Source organism: Bipolaris oryzae (assembly GCF_000523455.1).
Source record: "Bipolaris oryzae ATCC 44560 unplaced genomic scaffold scaffold_78, whole genome shotgun sequence".
Classification (NCBI taxonomy): Eukaryota; Fungi; Ascomycota; class Dothideomycetes; order Pleosporales; family Pleosporaceae; genus Bipolaris; species Bipolaris oryzae.
The window spans coordinates 16,158-34,879 of NW_006911354.1; the positions used below are offsets into that span (position 1 = coordinate 16,158).

Consider the following 18,722-nt stretch of genomic DNA (forward strand, 5'->3'; position numbering starts at 1 on the left):
CTTCCTTGTAGGTGTCCGAGAAATGATGGCGAACAACGCACGACAAATGCAATTTCTCACCACTCAGCAAACAGGTTATTTTCGTCCGGACACGATGTAGAAGAAGGAAACTATTATTGGTGATTCAGGAGGCAACAAAATTACGTATCTTTCTTACGGCGCCCGATTGCCTCCTGCCTAATCAGGTTAGGGAGAGGATTCTCCACTGTTCACCTTCCTCAATATGCCTCCCTTTCCGCATCACTTCTTAATCTTCGCAAAACCCAAGAGAATCTTTGCGCATCGCAAAAGGCGACAGTTCGAGCAAAATGAGTGTCACTATGTCGTCCAACCCTTCGACCATTAATCACAAGAAGTTTGCGGGCTTTCCCGACCTTCCGCTAGGTACAGCAAACAACCTCGGCATGATGCGTTCTCAGCTTACAGGCGCGTAGAGGTGCGCAACAGAATATATGCAATTTGCGCATATGACAAGGACCGTCTCGTCGAAAAGGAAGTGAGCCGACGCAGCACAACAACTACAAGTGATGCTTTCTGGGCAGCGCGTGGTTACTACAGTTTGACGCAGGTCTCTCGCCAAACGCGGAAGGAGTTTCGTCCATTGTACCTGAAGGATCGCGCCATTTCAGTACACATCCGTGATGCGCAGGACTACCTCGATGTCATTTACCCAACTTCTGGATCAAGTGTCATCGATCGCGAAAACATTGTCGCTTGGCTTACGATTCGCACCGACGTAGAGCGACGTGGCAAATATGACACACCCATCGAAATCCGGCCTCTTCTGGCCAGGCTCTTCAATACGCCTGGCATAGACTTTGAGTTTAATGGCAAAGGTGGCGCACTTTTCAACGAATTGTTCCTTGGCTATGAACCAGAATGGAGGGCTGCAGTCAACAACGAATTCAAGAGTGTCGAATTAAAAGAACCGAGTGTGTTCGGAATGCGCCTGGTCCTGGATCCTAAGTGCCCGACTCCCTGGATCAAACAATGTGCGATATCCGTCACCAGGCTACCGCATGTACCAGAGGAAGCGCTCGGATGGTTCAGTGCGTTGGGACTCGACACGGAAAACGACATGATCTTTGTCAGACGGGGTGCGCCAAAGTGGCTCCGTCGCGACTTCATAAAGGTATCAAAGTGATTTGTGTGATACGCCTGTGCGAGTGGCCATTCTTTTTCTATTGGATTAAAAGTAGCTTTGCTTGGGCTTGGGAGGCCCAACAACATCATCTTATGTTTGACCCAATCACATCCGCGAATCCACGTGACGTTGATGTCATATTCGTGACCTAATGGACTTGTGAGGCAGGCAACGGCAATGCGAATGAAGTCGAGGTTTCTTCAAACTTACGAACGCTGACGATTTGAGACTGGCTTCCGCTCGTTCCATGCAGGCGCAAACTCACGAGGTAGCGAGCGCGACAAGCGGTCATTGTCGGAGAGTGATTGGTCGCCCAAAGTCTCTGATGTAGTTACCGCTTATGCGGGTGCTTCGACGTCACGACTGCACGAAGGATACCATTTCGTGCGGAGGAGCTTTGCCTTTCTCTTGGTTGAGGATCAGAGTGTCTTCATTGGTTCCGCTGCTTAACACACAGCAGATCATGTCGAAGGTGGGAGCCGACGTACGGCAGCGACGGTCCGGAATACGAATGGACAAAAGCAATGAGTCGGCTGATGAATGTGTGGCTACATCTTGATCGACAATTTAAAGCAGTGATGCGAAATGATAACGCCAGTCACACCGTTCAAACTGAACACATCAAAAGAAAAGAGTCTCCCTGGGCAGTTACAGGTAAAGAACGTTCACTCGTCTTCCTTCAAACGTTACAAAAGACTTCATCAATGCCTGGGATATGTAATTCTGCCGTCATCAGCGCCGTCCATCGAATACGATTACACGGCGAGAGAATAACCTGGTACCCGGGTCAGCGCCACCTTTGCGACAGGCAGTATGGTCGAACACATATCAAGTAACGATGGCATTGAACAATCGCTCAAACCGAGTTTGCCGATAAGCTTTCTCAATTTGTGCTTCTCTGTACTTGTGTTCCTTGCCTTGAAACCCAATCTCACAAACGGTGTTCCGGCAGCTATTGCCAGGCATGAAGAGGACAGCTGTTTGGGTATCGCTGACCGACAAATGCGGCTCTGGGGGTGGTGGGGGCGCCGGATTCCTTCGGCCTGGGTGTCATGTGCGTGATATTTCCTTCTCGTTCTTCTTCCGTTATCATTGGGCTATATTTATTCTGTCGGGGATTCGTAATGAGACACCGAGGCGGAATCATGAAAGGACCGCCGACAAGACACCGATAAAGACTTGACTACGACTTTTTTGAATTCAACAACAAAGTATGCACATGGATTATTAACTCAAACCAGTTGTTCATGCAGCGGTCTGTAACAACGCTAGTAGTGGGCACCACGCCTGCTCGCATGCGCCACGGAAATCGGCAAGCTAGTGGGCCTTAAAGCCACATGACAAGAGCCACAATCCCGTTTCTTCCGTACGGACCCCCCTCTGCACCAATCGGACATTTGCATGCGCCATCCCAGCCAAACTAATCCAGGGAAAAATGTGGCGCCGCTTGCAAAATTACTGCAAAGTGATGGGGCGACCAGTCAAGCTTTGTGAAGTGTTTAGTGCTGTTGGCTCCATGTGGCTAAAAAGTGGCTGACGCATGCCGTGGGGAAAGGGCCGGAAGCCATTATATATGGCAGTAGTCTTCCCACCGAGATGTGGCTGTGAAACGCCCTTCTCGATCAAAAATTACTACTTTGGGTCCAGCGCCCTTTTCTTAATATACCAATCGATCAATCAAGCCTCACATCGAGTTAGCACCGAGATCTTACGCTAAAATGGCATTCGACGCCTACCTTCAACGCGCAGACGACTACATCACAAAACAAATCCAAAAGTTCGAGCAACAAAAGCGCGGCAACAGATCACCGCCTCGCGCAAATGGGTATCATCAAATGAGCCAATCACGACAGCATGGGCGTATGTCATCACAAGGAGGATATCCCGGAAGCCCGGTCCCTCATGACCAACATCACCCGCCCCCTGGATCCGTGTTACCAGCCGGCTGGATCCAAAACTATGATTCACATAGCCAGCGATGGTACTACGTCGACACATCAACGGGACGAAGCCAATGGCAGCCCCCTTCTTCCGAACCACACCGCGCAGCAACCTTCCAACCCGACACTCGTGTGTCCAGTCCCTACAACCACTCGAATCTCCGCATGAGGTCGAATTCCCAGCCTCAGCGCCCGGAAATGAATGAAGGTGGTGGACAGTCTCTTGACCCGAGACAGAATGGCAATTCTGGTGCCAGTCCCAGTGTCATGTCCATGCAACTACCTCCAGGTGCGCATTACGATACGAAGACTGGTAAGGTCGTCCATGGTATGTTTCCTGAGGGACAGACGGTGCAGAGTTGGTCTCAGGAGATACAGAGGATATGAGTGTAGGGGTTGCGTAAGGCTTGCATTGAAAGCGGGGGTTTAAAGATGTTTTGAAGCGAACTAAAAATGATGACGCGGGCGTTGGGATAATTTGCTACTATATTATCACGTGTGATTAGCATGATTGTAAATAGTTATTTAGCGGGTTTTCGAGTAATTTAGAGTTTCGTATTGTTCGTATTCACATGTGCGCTGTGTAGAAGTCTAGATCTTCTTTGCCCATGGCTTATGTTTAACGAAGTGGACGGTAGCTTCGAATACCAGATACTAATCTGCTTCGTATATCGATCGAAAGAAAAAAAAAAGTCGATAAGACTTGCCATAGTATGAACATTTCCTGTTCTCCACCCCGTACAAACCAACATTATGTACACAACACCCCCCTCAACTATATACAGACGAAATCAAAGCAATCCCCCTCCCCGGCTTTCCCACCCATCAACCCACAACTTACAACCCCACCAACTCAAGCGCATCAAAACTCACCGCCGGACTCAAATACCCAGCGGCCGTCTTCCCCGATATAACCGTAATCTTGAGAATCTGATACTCCCTCGCACTCGCCACCCACGCACTCGCCGGGACCTCAAACTCATAGACATAATTATTCCCACGATACGTCCCCACAGTCAGACTCCTCGTATCCCCTTGCCCCTTATCTGTGGGTAACTTGGCAGCCCACGCATTCACCGACACGGTCGGTCTGCCCCCCGCCTGGCCCTGCGTCACACCCAGCCTAATCTTCGCGGGCCGCGCGAGTTGGGCGTCGGTGAGGCGGAAGTAGACGAGGTGGTCGTTGTTGATGTCCTTCCAGATGTACGCGGGGAAGCTGGAGATGGGGGTGGTACCGATGATGAAGTTGCCTGCGTCCCATTTTGCCAAGCGGGAGTCGGAGGGGTGCATGTAGGTGGGTTTCATGGGGGTGTCTTGGAAGTTGAGGAGGCCGCGCGGAGTGCCGTCCCAGTCGCCGATGCGCCAGATGGCGGGGGTGTCGTTGGGGTCGACGAGGGTGATGGTGTTGCGGGTTGCGGTGGAGCCGGCCGAGATGGTTACGGTGCTGGTGTGGACTTCGAGTTCCTACGCAAAAAAAAATGTTAGGGGGTTTTTTGGGGGGTGGTGAAGAGGGGGAATTCAGAACTTACGCCTTTGTAGACGGTCAGAGTATAAGTGCCAGGCAAGGCGTTGCCGATGCGCCAGGCGCCGGTTGCAATGGTCCAGTATTGGGCTTGGTCATTTTTCAGGCCCACGACGTACTGGAAGCCGCTCTTCATGTTGGCGAGGCCGACACCCGCGACGGCGCCGCGGCGGCTGGCGGGAACCCAGTCTTCAATTTCGAGGGAGTCGAACCAGTCCCAGTTGGCGTTGCGGGCAAAGAGGTTGTGGTTGGGTGCTGCACCGTTGTCGGTGAAGTGAAGGACTGAAGGGCCTTGCAGGCCAAGTCGCATGGGGTCGGTGTGGCCTGTGATCGATCAGTGAAGTTCTGGATGAATGGAGTGTGAAATTCAACTTACCCATGTTGTACTGGTAAATATCGTAGAGATCCGGTCCGCCGTCACCACCACGGCGTATGAGACTTCTGAAGAAAGGACCTCCAGACGCCTTTTCGTGATTTGAGCGGATCAGGTACATGCCAACGTTGGCGTTGGTGTAGCCGACATAGTCGTAGTCGATAGTGCGACCATACTTTTTTCCAGAGTAATGCTTCGACCATGTCTGACCGTTGACGCCGTTGATATCACCAGACTCGATAGCAGGTGCATTGTTGGGAACCCAATCAGTATCCTCGTTTGGGTTGTTCGTGAAGATGTTTGCAGGGATGCGGACAATATAACGTGAAACGGTGATGCTCGTATCCCTCTTATTCATAAAAATGTACACGTTCGGGTTGCCATAGCGAAAGACGAGTGTATGAGTCAGGGTCCCAACTTTCATGGTAACTTTGATAATGTTGGCCGGGGAAGTGTACTGCTTGATGGTGACAGTGCCGGGTGCAAGTCCAGACTCCACGTGCGAGTTCTTTCCATTCTGACCATTGTACTCGACGCCACGGTACTTGATCGAAGTCATGTCAGCGTTGGACTTGCTGACTTTGACCACCAGGTTAGCGTTAGTATCAATAACATAGTTCTTCCCATCATCCGTCCAGCCCCAAGCCGCAAAGACAGCGGTCGGCGCAAGAAGCAACGCCGTGAGGGCGGCGAGACAACGCATCTCGATTGGGCTGCAGCCAACAGAGAGCGAGATCGAGAGAGCGAATAACAAGGCCTAGGGATACTCAGGCCAAAAAAAACCGCCAATCCAGTAGCCCTCAAAAAAAAGAATCGAGCGAGCAGCACATATCTACCTTTTACGGGCCGCGCCACCACCTTTGTACTCTCCTCCCCAAGCTCTACTATATCCACAACACGACCTTCATTACCCGCACCACCATCTTTTTAGCCCCATGCCAAGCTACCTTCATACCCAGGCCTGCCTAAAAAAGATTGGAGGGGGGGAAGGGGGGGGAGGGGAACTTTACGCTACCTATCCACCGTAACTCTTCTGTACTATGTAAGCCCATACTTATACAAGGATATGTCAACTCTTTGCACAAAGTACGAGGGAACCCCACAACACGTCCAAAAGGCACATATGGACGGAAAAGGAAAAATACCCACAAACAAGAGGGGCTTTTTTCCCCCCTTAAAACACCGTCTGAACAAGCACCATCATCATCACAACGACACTACATACTTATGATTGGTGGGGGGGTGTTTCTCCTTACATGTCAAATGGTTTTTTCGCCTCGCCGCGCCCGCGTCGCATGGCGCGCGCCCCAGCCAGGATCGAGCTCGACTTTTCATTTGCACCTTACCCTTACCCTCTTAGACCCTTTTTACTTTCATTTCCCAAAGGATTCGCAAATATACTTACTTGGTTTACTGTGTAGGGTTAGTGGGTGCCAGGCGACTTGGTCATGTGCGTGTGTGTGAGAGAGAGAGATCGGACCAAAAGGACGGAACGGGCAGGTAGTAAGTAGCCCAAGTCTCTCTCTCCCCCCCACCCCCGCTTTCGGGAGAACATAAGAGGGCTGGGTATAATTTAGATTGATTGCTGGATTATCTTTTTTTTTCGATAAGGGAATTCGGGGGGGAAAATGCGGGAATAGGATGCTTTGCCAAGGTGCACGTGGCGTGCTTTTGCATGGGAGTGGAGTGGAGAGGAGAGAAGGTGTGTGTACTGTGTATGTATGTATGTGTGTGCTTTGGGGCCTTTTTTTTCGGAGTAGATCTTGTCCGCTGCGAGTTCCTTGGGGGGGATTTGGGTCTTGTCGGGATTCTTTCTTTCTAGGGTTGAAATGAATTGTTACCCTTTTGTCTTCTCCCATGTTAATCAACTTTCCCATGTTAGGTAGCTTCCTAAAACACACCGTTGGTGAGCTAAAAAAGGCACATTACAGGTATGGCATGGCGGCCCCTGTTCATCCGTGCGCTTGGACGAACGCAACCCCCCCGAGTCACAAAAAGCCAAGAGATGAAGCTTCACAAACGGGATGGGGATGCAAAAAAAGATGTGTTCTTTTAGGGCGTTAAAAAGAAATTAACATTAAAAGGCATGGAGAGATGCGAACAAGGACATTTGGTCCTGTACTAGCAATCTTCCAACAAAAAGCCATCAAGCTCATGGAAACCGTTCAATCTGCACCACTTGCGCAAAATGAGCAAACGTTTCCTCTTCCCTTCTTCTTCTTCTTTCCCTCTGGAAAAACATTACAAGCTAAAAAAAAATTGGGGTATGTGTTGCGCAACCTGAAGAACCTCCCTCGTATCCTGTTCGGCTAGACCGTAGTTTGCCAGAACTCATACATGAAATCTTAATCGTGAAGAGAAAAAAAGGAAAAAAAACGCCGTATCGAAAGAGTTATGAACACGCACTTTACGCTAAAACTTTTCATCAAACATATTTACCTGCGGGGCGAACGGTCAATCGACATGCGAGCTGCTGCAATCTCCATGGAGAGGCGGGGAGCGCGGTCCATGGATTGACGTAGCTGGTAGCTCATGCGCCAGTCAAGAGGCAAACGGCCTTCGTTGGTGGTACGGCGAGAAGCGTGGCCAATAACGACGTGCATGGCGAACTTGTCGAGACCGGTTTTCCTCAGGTAGGCCTCGTACTCTTGTGACTTGGAAGCGCGCTTCATCCACTCCTCGCTCTTGGCAGATGGGTATACGACGCGGACGAGAGGCTCGGCACCACGGAAGCGGTAGTACTGACGGATGTCGTCGTGGGGGAAGAGGTGGAGATCGATCCTCTTCATGGGTCCGTTGATAGCCTCGAGCCAGTTCTTGTTGCTGCCGTTGGCGGCAGGGAGGAGCTTGTTGAGCTCGTCGACGATTTCGGAGATGCTACGGAATACAACGCCCTCGGTTGAGGTGAAACGGCAGTCGGTTCGGCCGGCGCGGACGAGGCATCGGAGAAGGGGGAGGAGGTCAATGGGCTCCATGTCGAAGCAGGCAGCATCGACGTCCATGGAAACCTTGGCATTGAGGGTCTCTACCTTGGAAAGGTTGGCCCTCTGGCCCCAGAGGTCGATGATGTACTCGGTCTTGCGCGCGTATACAGGCAGGAACTCGTTGCGGATCTTCCGGCACACTTGGGTAAGGTTGTAGAATTGACGGCGCTGCGCACGCGCAGATTCACCGTCACGAAGCACCAAGGCAGGGTCGTCAAAGCGGCACATCCTGATGGGGCCATCCTCGTTCATCTGCTCGTAGATCTTGTTTCGTACCTCTGCGTACTGTTAGCATCTTTTTCACAATGACATAATCAAGAGATGAACGTACCAGGAGGCATGTTGAGGAAGGTCACGGGTGTAGTCCTCTTGCTAGCGGCCGGGAGTTGCCGGACCACAATTTCGGGTTCCGGGATAGATGGCATCAGTTCCTCAAATGCCAGGAAGGAGAATTCCTCCGGTTCAGGAATGGCGAGTTGGGGAGCGATGGGCTCAATCTCGGGTGTCGCACTACGGACGGACGCAATGTCCGCAGATTCCGGCTCAGGTGTTACTGGTCGGACGGTGGGGGTCACGATGGAGACCTCTGGCTCAGGTGCAAGCTCAGGTGTTGCTGAGCGAGCAACGGGTGTAGAGTTCCAGGGCTCCTGCTCAGGAGTCGCACAGCGAACAGGTGGGGTGATGATAGTGGTCTCAGACTCTGGTTCTGGTTCAGGCACGGATGCAGTCTTCTCTGCTTCTTCCGTGACAGCGGAGGGCATGGTGGTGACAAGGACTCGTTGCTCAACAACCCATCCAGCGCTTGGTTTGGCCTTCTCTTGTACTACAAACATGTCCATGTTATCTTCTGCCGAATCATGGTGGCGGCTGTTAGATGTCGGTCGAACATCTGGCTGTTGCGTGCTAGGGATGCGACGGGCATCTCCCGCCTTCTCGGAGGGTTCGCGGACATGGACGTCCAAAGTTGCTTTTTCGTCAATGGGTGGGAGGGCAAGTGAAGGTGTAGTAGTTTCATGCGGGACAGGTTCGGAGGTTGTGTCGTCGTTGGGGTCTAATGGAGGCTCGCGCGCCTTTCTCGTCCTACCGCAACTAAAGAAATCGGACAAGGCAGCGACAAAGGCCATGACTGCTCTCCCTCCGACGCGTGGAAGCGTAGGGATGATTGAATAGTAGGAGGTGGGCGGGCGACTTGAGTGAAAGCTAGGAAAACCGCGGGCATGGAATCCGGGGCCCTTGGTAGGTATTATGTGCACGCTTCTTGGACCTAGAGGATCATGGACTAAGCCATTTGAATTGTTTATGAAACGGAATGGGCAAATGAAGTTGTAGATGTGCATGCTATTATGCAAGGGTGACTGGGGCAGCGCGTCCGTGCGTTACCCCTGATCAACCATATCATCTCCACCCGTGATGCTTGATCTTATCGACATATGTGACGTGACACCTTGCGTGCGCGAAGACCGGGTGTCAGTTGTGTTGCATTCTCCAAACCCATATGCCCTGACGCAACAAGAACCACACAATAGCATATCTGGTATACTTACATGTAGTTCCTGCAAAGATGCTGCTCAGGACAAGGGCCTCATCCATGAGTCCATTCAAGCGCCATTAGGCTTACTTACTAGCAGTGCGCAGAGCATTCAGCTAGCCTCTCAGGGTACATGCATGCGGACTAAAGAAATTTCCGACCGACTCCTTCTCCGCGCGACTCTTTGCAAGCCATGCATAAAGTTGTCGCTAGATGGTGAACACAAAGACTTTCCCCTCTCTGCTAGTCCCGAGCCATGCTTATTCACTCACCATGACTCGTGTGTAGAGATTGCGTGCACGCTTCAGGCAATCGACTGTGCCTCTGCTGACCTCTTGGACCCCCAATTTACGTCATTTTTAAGGTTGATGCCCATGCATGCACTCCCGATCCGTGCCTTGTGCTCTTGCACCTCGTGTTGACGCCGTTTAGATCCGGCGATTTGTAAATTGAACACGATGATTGTAGTCTTCATACGGAACTAGATGATGACAATGGTTTTTCCCCATGGCCAGCACGTGGGAGATCCCGATGCTAGTGGCTAACCCCCCTACTACGTGCTTACTACTAGTATTGTGGCTGTTGAAACCATGAGTCTCTTTAGATTCAGAGCATATTAGTGATGAGTGATAAGCCGCGATAACTGAGGGGATTATAAGTAAGCTTCTATTGGCGGGTGACAGACCTCGCTTCAACACTGCTAATTTCGCCACCTGCAACCAGTTCATGTCAGTTGTTCGGTTCACTCGTATACACCCAGACTTCCAGCCAACCACCATCTATCGCTTCCACACCTCGACTCGAGATAACATCCAAAGTCTGTTTCGTGTATCAGCTGATCGCCCCAGTACCCGACTTCTTTGTTACTCTGGCCAACCTTACCGACAACCTTCCAAGAATCGCCTCCAGAATCTCGCTTTTCCCCACGGCGGGCTTTCCCACGATGCATTTATTGTAGCAAGAAGCGGGGTCATCGCACGATAGCAGAACGTGGATTGAAGCGATAGAGAGTGTAAAGTAGATCGTGCAACACAACACGTGTAATACCAGATACCTGGTCTTGCTACAACCAAGCCATTATAAACTTTACCCTTATTCATGTATCCATGCCTCTCTCTCACATCCTCTCCCTTCTTTTCCTTTCGTATCCTTCCACTATGCATGATCATCTCAATACCATGTAAAAAGAAGCAAAGAAGCACACAGGCACAATCACATTGCAAGGACCTATCAGCACACACTTCATAGAGCGTATGAGTGGTAAGTAAGTATTTACGCCAAGGCCCCATCGCCAAATCAGGTCGTAGTGCGAAGTGTACTGGAGATATGGAACCCAACATTTGATGGATATTGCGCTGCATACTCCCATATATGGATCCAAACTGAGAAAAAGCAACCCCATGACAAATATTCAATATCTTGGTTCGCCGAAACCAGTCGGCTAGTAATAAAGTATGCTATAGAGAATACAGTATGCTACAGTGAAGGGTATCTAGGCGCTGAGCAAATGACAACAAAACATGAAGCTTTTGCGTGTGCCCCCCGAATTTCTCTGTTGATTATTCTTTCCTTCTTTTTCCGATTACCTTGTTGGAAATCTATTTTTTCCCTCGATCCATGGTCCAGTTGGCGCTTCGCTCAGTTATCCCGGTAAGGCGGGCTGTGCATGGCGCCACAATCTAAATTGCCAAGTATGCATGATGCTTGTCGCAAGATTCGGGTATGCGGCTCGTATTTGCCTAAACAGATTCGGTAGTGTCGACACGTGAATACATAGGAGAGCGAGTCGTCTTCCAGACAGCGAATTTCCTGACGGCAAAACTGTCCAGTATGAGTATTCATGCATGTACCGGCGAACAAAAAAAAATCAAAGTCTTTCATGGTCCCAAATGTCTATTGCGCATCTATGGTATAATTGCGATGGAGTGAGAGATTGACTTACTACATGAGGAACAGCACGAAAATAACGATGAAGACATTCGCAATGGGATGCGAAATGGTCTGGTGCAGCATGCTCTTCGCATCCGATGTCCTGTCGCCAGATTCGGCCTTCCTAGCGAGATCAATGACCCATTCGGCTGCCTCGTCGCTGTAGCGTTCGAAATAGTTCAGGTGCTTGGACATGTCTTTGTTATCGGTGTGAGGAGCGCAGATGGGGTCGCCTGGTTGACAGTATTCACGAAGGATACCGGCATCAGCATAGGGTTGGAGTCCTGCAAGCTGTTCCGCTGTTCGAGGAGCACTGCCATCTGAAATTTCGCCGCCGCCGCGGGTGTAAGACTGGTTCGCAGAGCGCCGTGTGGGACCAAAGACGAGTGCAGCTGCGACTGGAAAGGAGTTAGCATATGAGGCAAAAGCAGATCATGCGGGCGATACATACTCTTTGAGCCTGGAGGACTGGTGATGTTCATGCTTGGATTCGACTTTTGCTCGCACCCCCAGAGTGGACCGCCACCGCCACCAAGGACATCGAGCATGACGGAACCCCCCTGACTGAATCCCATGACAATCAGGTGGCTGTCTGGACACCTCTGGGTGTAGTTTCTCATCTGCTCGGCGCCGTTCACGGCACCCTCGTGCGATGATATGCACCACTTCTCTCCACCGTTCATGGCCCAGTACTGCACATCCTCATAGCCGCATGCCTTTGGGTTCTCCTTGGTGTTGAGGGCATTGCAGACCTTGCCGACCGTCTCGATGACGTGGCCCGGGTAGGGAGAGGTAGAGCCGCGTGCGAGGAAGTGGTGGAAGGTCTGGCATTCGTCCGTCTTGAGGGACTCAAACTGTGGGCAGTCTTCGAGCTTGGTGCACACAGCAAAGGCGGTGCTTGCGTAGAGAAGCGCCGATAGGGCAGTCCGGGGTATCATTGTGGGTGTATGTGGAGAGGAGTAAAGAGCGACTGGGAGGTAACAGCGTAAATGGCGGCTGGTAAGACAATATTGACGACGGACAGAGCTCAAAAAAAGAAATGGGGGCCACAGGCTGAGTCGATCAACAATACGCGCTCGATCCAAACGATGGGCAAAAAAGACGGAGCGGACAACGGCAGCGGGTGACGGGAGGAAAGAGAGGGTGGAGACGGGTTCCAGCTCGCCTCTGTTTCGTCTTTTCGCGTCTGGTCAGTCTGGGGGAGGGCATCGATATGCCAAGCAGGGAGTAGCCGAGCCTGCTGCTCCTTGACAGCCTGCCTTGCCTCCTGTCTGCTGTTTCTTGTCTGCTGTCTACCAGTGGGAGAGGGCGATGACGACGATTGGGGGCCCACGCGGCTTGGCGTCTCCCATCCGGAACAACGGGTGCGAGAGGAGTGACGCAAGCCAGGAGGCCCTAGCCACGCCTGCGCCCACAATCGCATTGCTCTCTTCAGCAAATCCGGTACACACAGTCGGCGCGATGCTCTTCAACTGGGAATTTGGCCCCTCTCATGCATAGGCGCTGCTTACACACCTATACATATCTGTCCATTGAGCCCGGCTTTCTGTAGCTTTGGCTGTGCGCTTAGTGCATGCGACATATGCGACGTCGGGAAATCGGCAATCCACGTCTTGGCGCTTGACTCACGTGAACGCGTAACCTTCTTTCCTCTGCCGTCTTGCACATCCACTACTATCAAGGAAATTGTCTTTCACACTCCTCCCCCCAGCCAGCTCCTATCTGGATACCCATCACACATCTTCTTCAGCCATCGTCTCTCCTGATAGGCTCTGGGTTTGGAAAAAGGGCCTTTCATCTCGCTTGACGTCTTGCGATTGCCACTCAAGAGCCATTGGAGCCGTGAGAAAGGATGCCACCGCCACAGAAATACTACACTACATTCCATGCAATACCTCAACACTGCCACATGCGACTCCCATTCGCGCGCTTTGCTAACCATGCAGCCAGCGTGTACTACACGTCCCTGAATATGCCCGCCCCAGAGCGATAAGGGGATGCTTTTTTGGAACCAGAGCCAGAGCTCGCCATTCTTTTGTTCCGAATGTGGATCCATACCTCCCTCACGCGACTGCCGCTTGGCTTCTCCATCAAGATCCGGGTGTTTTGAGGGGTTATCCCAAACTGAGGAACCAATGCCTGTTGATACAGCGCCGTTGCCTCGTCTAGCACCGTTAACAAGCTCTGGGAAGAATCTCGGCGTGCCCGCAAAAGTACCACGTTTGGCATCCGCCACGTTCGCTGTTACCGGGTGCAAGGCCACCCTAAGGTCAGCGGTCGCTGTTTCTCTCTTTCCAGTCCTCACTAACATGTCCTTGGCACTCAGACGCCTCACTTCTGACTGGGTGAACATGTATGTTTGTCCTGCGCCAATGTTTGATCGCGTAAAAATTTGCCTTCAAGGCCAATGCAACACACGAGTATCGGACATGTCCTTGTCATACCCATCTTTGCTTCATCTTCTGGAAGGAAAATAACGCACCGGGAGTTGTTGGGGCCCCTGGCGTTCCCGAAGTCATCTCTTCTCGTACGCGGGCTCGAGTCTTGCATGTCGTACTGGCACGAGACTGAACCTGTAAGGCGGCCAACCAGCGTATTGCTCTTGCCCAGCCAAACCATGACGACGGCCAATCTCGGAAACCAAGGCCGGCCTGCTTCGGCGCGCATCATGGTGTGCGGCTCTCGCTAGTGCGGTCACTCCCGAAGAAGATCAACGTCAGACGTCACTGGGACCCTTTCTCCGCATAACCACGTCTCTTGACCATGGGGTCGACTGCATGGGACTATTGGGCAGCGTTTCGAATAGGTGCGGGTCGATTTGACTTTGCGAATCACAACACTAAGCAGTTATTCTTTTACTAAAAGCTTCGTTTGCACGGCTTCTGGGGAGACCCACATGCCCTAAGTGGATATACGGACCACCAGTCTCCACGCCGTGAGAAAGACCCTGTTATTTTCACTATCTGGCCATTGGCGCACAGTCCCGATTGAGGATGCAACCTTTCCGCGACGCGCTACGACATGCTACTGTCCTTGGTAGTACGTAATTCACCAAGTCCTTGGGCCTCTCCACACTGCGCCGTACCCTTTAATCTCGCTCTTCACTTGTATTCATAACTTCTTCGCATCTTCACATCTTTCCAGCGTCACCAGTTCAACCTCAATCTTTGCCAATTCCTTCATACTTCTCTTCGTTAGACCCATTCCTCCAACTCTGTATATGCAGGCGTGAATGCTTGATTGCATCTTGAATCATGGACGGGAAACCTCTCCAGTCTACCCATGGCGACCCTCCCAAGCAACAAACATATGATGTCGACGACAAGCCCAAAGCTACTGATGCTCCCCCGATATCCGCCCAGCGACCCACAGTCACCCTTGCAGCAGACCCGACACACGACCCGGAAGACCCTTTGCGACACAAGACCAAAGCAGACTCTGAGAAATTTGACTCCGCATCATCTCAAAACGACACAAACCTCGGCGATGTCGCAGATATTCGAAATGCCAGCATCTCTCCCAACAATCCTCCAGCCAAGAAGCTGAACACGACCCAAACCGTCATCATCTTCATGACAAACGAGATTGGAATTGGCATTCTGTCATTACCCAGTGCGCTCAACACGCTTGGTTTCTTCCCAGGTATTGTAGCCATTATCGGCATGGGCATGCTCAGTCTGTATACTGCCTACAACCTGATTCAATACTGGCGAAAATACCCTTACATGCTGAACATTGTTGACTACGGGCGCGTCCTTGGTGGGCCCTGGGTCGAAGCTGTATTTGCCATTGGCTTTCTCATCAACATGGCGCTCATCAGCGCGTCGGCTGTCGTCACCATTTCCATTGGTCTCAACACGATTAGCGAGCACGCAACTTGCACGGTTGCCTTTACGGTTGTCGCGGCCGTCGTCATGTGGGCCATGTGCGTACCTCGAAGCATGCGCTTCGTATCATGGGCCTCGTGGCCTTGCACATTCTCCATCTTCGCCGCCGTCGTCATGGTCATGGTCATTCTGGGTGTCCAAGGCCCACGGAACCCAGAAGCGGCGCTCAATCTCAAGGCTATCGGCAGCCCGACCTTTACACAAGCTGTTTCTGCATTCCTCAACATTGCATTTGCTTTCAGCGGTAATCAGGCATTTCCGACAGTCTTGGCGGAGATGGAGAACCCCTCCCGTGACTACCCCAAGGCTATCATTATCGAGAAGTGCGCGACGACAACCATTTATGTGATTGTTGCTGCAGTCGTGTACGCACTATCTGGCGAGCAGGTCGCATCACCCGCGCTCGGCTCGCTTCGTCCTGTCATGGCCAAAGCCTCATACGGAGTTATCTTCGTGGGGCTCTTGGGCACTGGTCTTATTTTCGGTAAGAAACTCTTCCAGAAGCGCGTTCTGTTTTATACTGACATATTCTCTCAGGTATGACAGCAGCACGCTACCTCCACGTCTACTTTATCCGCCAAGTCAGCACCCGCAAATCCAAGCAAAACAGAACAGGCACCATTGTCGATATCACCTCCAACGACAACAGCTCCAACCGCCGCCGCGATCCCGTCGCCGTCACAGATGTCGGCAAGAAGACCGACTGGTTCATCTGGATCTTCTCCGTATCCCTCTTCTGGATCACCGTCTGGATCCTCGCCAACGCCATTCCAGTCTTCAGCTCCCTCCTCAACATCTCCGCCGCCTTGCTTCTCTCTTGGTTCACCTGGGGCGTCACCGTCCTCTTCTGGTTCGACCTCAACAAGAACGGCAAGTGGCGCTCCAGCGGCAAGAAGATTGCAACTGCCGTTTTCAACATCTTCATCATGTGCGTGACGCTGTTCATGGTAGGACCGGGAATGTATGCTAGTATTGATGCGTTGATGAATACGTTTGCGACGACAAAGGTTAATGGGGCGTTTACTTGTGCTGATAATAGTATTCTGTAGTTGTATATATATTCCACTTGGGTGCTTTTGCCCTTTTCTGCGTTTGGCTAAGGAGATTGGCAAAACGGGTATTTTATGTTGTTTTGAATTAGACGAATAGACGATTCATTTCTTGTTATCAATATTCTTCGCATTGAAGTCTTTGCTCCTGCATCTTGGGATCAGATGTCTGCAACGGAGACCAAATAGCATGAGTCTCTGTATGTAACGTGTATGATTGGCGAGGTCTGTTTGACATCGCGAGTAAAGTAGTGGATCTTACTGATAATGTTCAGATACAAATGCGATACCGATTGCGCCAATGGAATAATAATAGTCACGGAACAATGGTAAAAGCCGACCTTAGAATGAGTCTTACTGGTAATTTGGACAGAAGACGGGTAGTCGGCACACGAAGATGCAACGTTATCTGGCTCCTTGTATCGCTGGCCTTGAAGTTGAGGAGGAGTGGTACAAGATACGTGTACAGCATGTAGGTTACTATCTTGTGCGGATACGTCGGCTGGTGGGGCAGGCGTGGGGTGACGTGCTTGCGTCATAGCGGCTCGGCTTCCGGCAGAAAGTTGTTGTACAGCTTACCATCCTACAACGTACCACATCGAATTGAAAATGTCAGGTGCGTTTGACAAACTACTAGCCAAGGGCAAGGCGAAGCTCTCCGAGTTTACGGGCCCATCGTCCGGTAGCCACCATCAGCAAGGCTATCCGGGCCAGGGCTATCCGGGCCAACAACATCAACAAGGTTATCCACCACCTCAAGGCTACCCTCAAGCTCAACAAGGCTATCCACCGCCAAACCCGGGCCAGTACTCTGGCGCTCAGTATCCTCCACAGTATCCGCCGCAAAATCAACAATGGGGTGCGCCTCCGCAGCAACAGCAATGGAATGCCCCTCAACAACAGCAATGGGGTCCACCGCCTCCGCAGCAACAATCCTTTGGACCACCACCTATTCCACAGGGAAGTAAGCCGCACACACCACAGCCCGGCAGTCCTCCGCCTATACCTCAGAACCGTCCTCCATCTGCGCAACCGCCGCCGCCACAGAATATCCCCCCACCTCACACCGAGAAAGTATACTGGAGGCCATCCTTTGACAAGTCCACCCCCGTATCACAAAACTTCCGCCACGAAATCGGCGACCATGGTTGGGGCAACAACGAGAAGCAGATGTACACCGACAGTCCCGAAAACTCCTTCCATCATGACAATCGCCTGATCGTGCGCGCCCTGGTCGGCCCCGACAAATGGACCTCTGCGCGCCTAACCTCCCACCAAACCCTCTCCCGACCACGCGGCTACCTCTCCGCAACCTGTCTCCCTCCCTCCGCCCCCGGTATCTGGCCTGCCTACTGGATGCTTCCGGCGGACCCTTTCAAATGGCCTACAGACGGCGAAGTCGACATCGCTGAGAGCTGGAATGCCGAAACAGAAAACCACTCCTGTCTCCACTGGGGCTCCTACACTGGCGAAGACGCCCAGAAACACCGCGTTGTCAAGACCTCCCTACCCGATCTCGCCCGCCAACCACATACCTACGGCTTCGCGTGGATCGAAGAGGAAGGAATTCCCGGTTGGAGAGGCCGTATGATCTGGTATATTGACGGTAGACCGGTTATGAAGGGGAGCATACCCGAGGGAACGCGGAGAATGGAGGATTTTAGGATTCTGATTAATATTGCTATGGGGGGCACGGTTAATCAGGGGAAGTTGCCTGCAGAGGGGTATTATGATTTTGTGGTTAGTGATATGAAGATGTGTGAGGAGCCTGTTGGGGGTTGGCATGCGTTTGAGAGGGATTGGGGATGTACGCCTGAAGGAAAGGCGTTGTGAATGTAAGGGGTTAGTTTACTCTATCGTCATCATACATTGTAGAATCAAATCTTGAAAATAGTATCTTTTTTTTGTTCGAACCACTCCACGTCCCCTCTTTTTTTTTCAGTAATACCCTGTAGATTTTAGAAATACCTCGGTTCAACCTTCTTTATCTTTTTATCTCTCTTTTTTTTCTCTCTCCCCATCTTTTCTTCCGCCCCTCCTCTCTCTTTCTTTTTTTCTTTCTTTTTTTTACTTTTTCCCTTCACATCCACATCCCCCCCACTTTCCTCGCATCCCCCCCGCGCGCCATCATCTCCCAAAAGAACTTTCGGGATCTCCCTTTGAATCCTCCTCCCCCCCGAGTTTCCCGAGCCCCTCCCCCGGTCTCTTGGCCTGGAAGAGGCTGATACAACAAAAAACGCCACATTTCTGCATGTAATGTAAAGGAAGAATACGATCGCGATTGATCGTCCACATCGCGTGGTTTTGTGGGCTTGAGAACGTGGCGAGCTGGAACCTGTGGGTCGCAGATGCGCCTGGGGGGGGGG

General features: G+C 51.6%; 7 protein-coding genes across 7 annotated transcripts; 4 read left to right on the forward strand and 3 right to left on the reverse strand.

Moving 5' to 3' along the window:
• Positions 1 to 320: 320 nt before the first annotated feature.
• Positions 321 to 1,144, forward strand: COCMIDRAFT_26888 (uncharacterized protein; the record flags this gene model as incomplete). The annotated part of the gene is made up of 2 exons (XM_007690433.1): positions 321 to 384; positions 435 to 1,144. The coding sequence occupies 2 exons, from the start codon at positions 321 to 323 to the stop codon at positions 1,142 to 1,144; spliced, it is 774 nt and encodes a 257-aa protein (XP_007688623.1).
• Positions 1,145 to 2,862: 1,718 nt separating this feature from the next.
• Positions 2,863 to 3,471, forward strand: COCMIDRAFT_37356 (uncharacterized protein; the record flags this gene model as incomplete). Its single annotated transcript, XM_007690442.1, has 1 exon — positions 2,863 to 3,471. One exon carries the CDS (start codon positions 2,863 to 2,865, stop codon positions 3,469 to 3,471), a length of 609 nt encoding a protein of 202 aa, XP_007688632.1.
• A 450-nt stretch (positions 3,472 to 3,921) lies between these two features.
• Positions 3,922 to 5,682, reverse strand: COCMIDRAFT_26890 (polysaccharide lyase family 4 protein; the record flags this gene model as incomplete). Its single annotated transcript, XM_007690434.1, has 3 exons — positions 3,922 to 4,548; positions 4,614 to 4,930; positions 4,983 to 5,682. The coding sequence occupies 3 exons, from the start codon at positions 5,680 to 5,682 to the stop codon at positions 3,922 to 3,924; spliced, it is 1,644 nt and encodes a 547-aa protein (XP_007688624.1).
• A 1,732-nt stretch (positions 5,683 to 7,414) lies between these two features.
• On the reverse strand, positions 7,415 to 9,087 carry COCMIDRAFT_97158 (uncharacterized protein; the record flags this gene model as incomplete). The annotated part of the gene is made up of 2 exons (XM_007690452.1): positions 7,415 to 8,241; positions 8,295 to 9,087. 2 exons carry the CDS (start codon positions 9,085 to 9,087, stop codon positions 7,415 to 7,417), a joined length of 1,620 nt encoding a protein of 539 aa, XP_007688642.1.
• Positions 9,088 to 11,230: 2,143 nt separating this feature from the next.
• COCMIDRAFT_97161 (carbohydrate esterase family 5 protein) lies at positions 11,231 to 12,358 on the reverse strand (the record flags this gene model as incomplete). Its single annotated transcript, XM_007690453.1, has 3 exons — positions 11,231 to 11,312; positions 11,434 to 11,818; positions 11,872 to 12,358. The coding sequence occupies 3 exons, from the start codon at positions 12,356 to 12,358 to the stop codon at positions 11,231 to 11,233; spliced, it is 954 nt and encodes a 317-aa protein (XP_007688643.1).
• Positions 12,359 to 14,674: 2,316 nt separating this feature from the next.
• On the forward strand, positions 14,675 to 16,356 carry COCMIDRAFT_97159 (uncharacterized protein; the record flags this gene model as incomplete). The annotated part of the gene is made up of 3 exons (XM_007690454.1): positions 14,675 to 15,791; positions 15,845 to 15,930; positions 16,003 to 16,356. 3 exons carry the CDS (start codon positions 14,675 to 14,677, stop codon positions 16,354 to 16,356), a joined length of 1,557 nt encoding a protein of 518 aa, XP_007688644.1.
• Positions 16,357 to 16,965: 609 nt separating this feature from the next.
• Positions 16,966 to 18,189, forward strand: COCMIDRAFT_97109 (glycoside hydrolase family 16 protein; the record flags this gene model as incomplete). Its single annotated transcript, XM_007690455.1, has 1 exon — positions 16,966 to 18,189. One exon carries the CDS (start codon positions 16,966 to 16,968, stop codon positions 18,187 to 18,189), a length of 1,224 nt encoding a protein of 407 aa, XP_007688645.1.
• Positions 18,190 to 18,722: the final 533 nt, after the last annotated feature.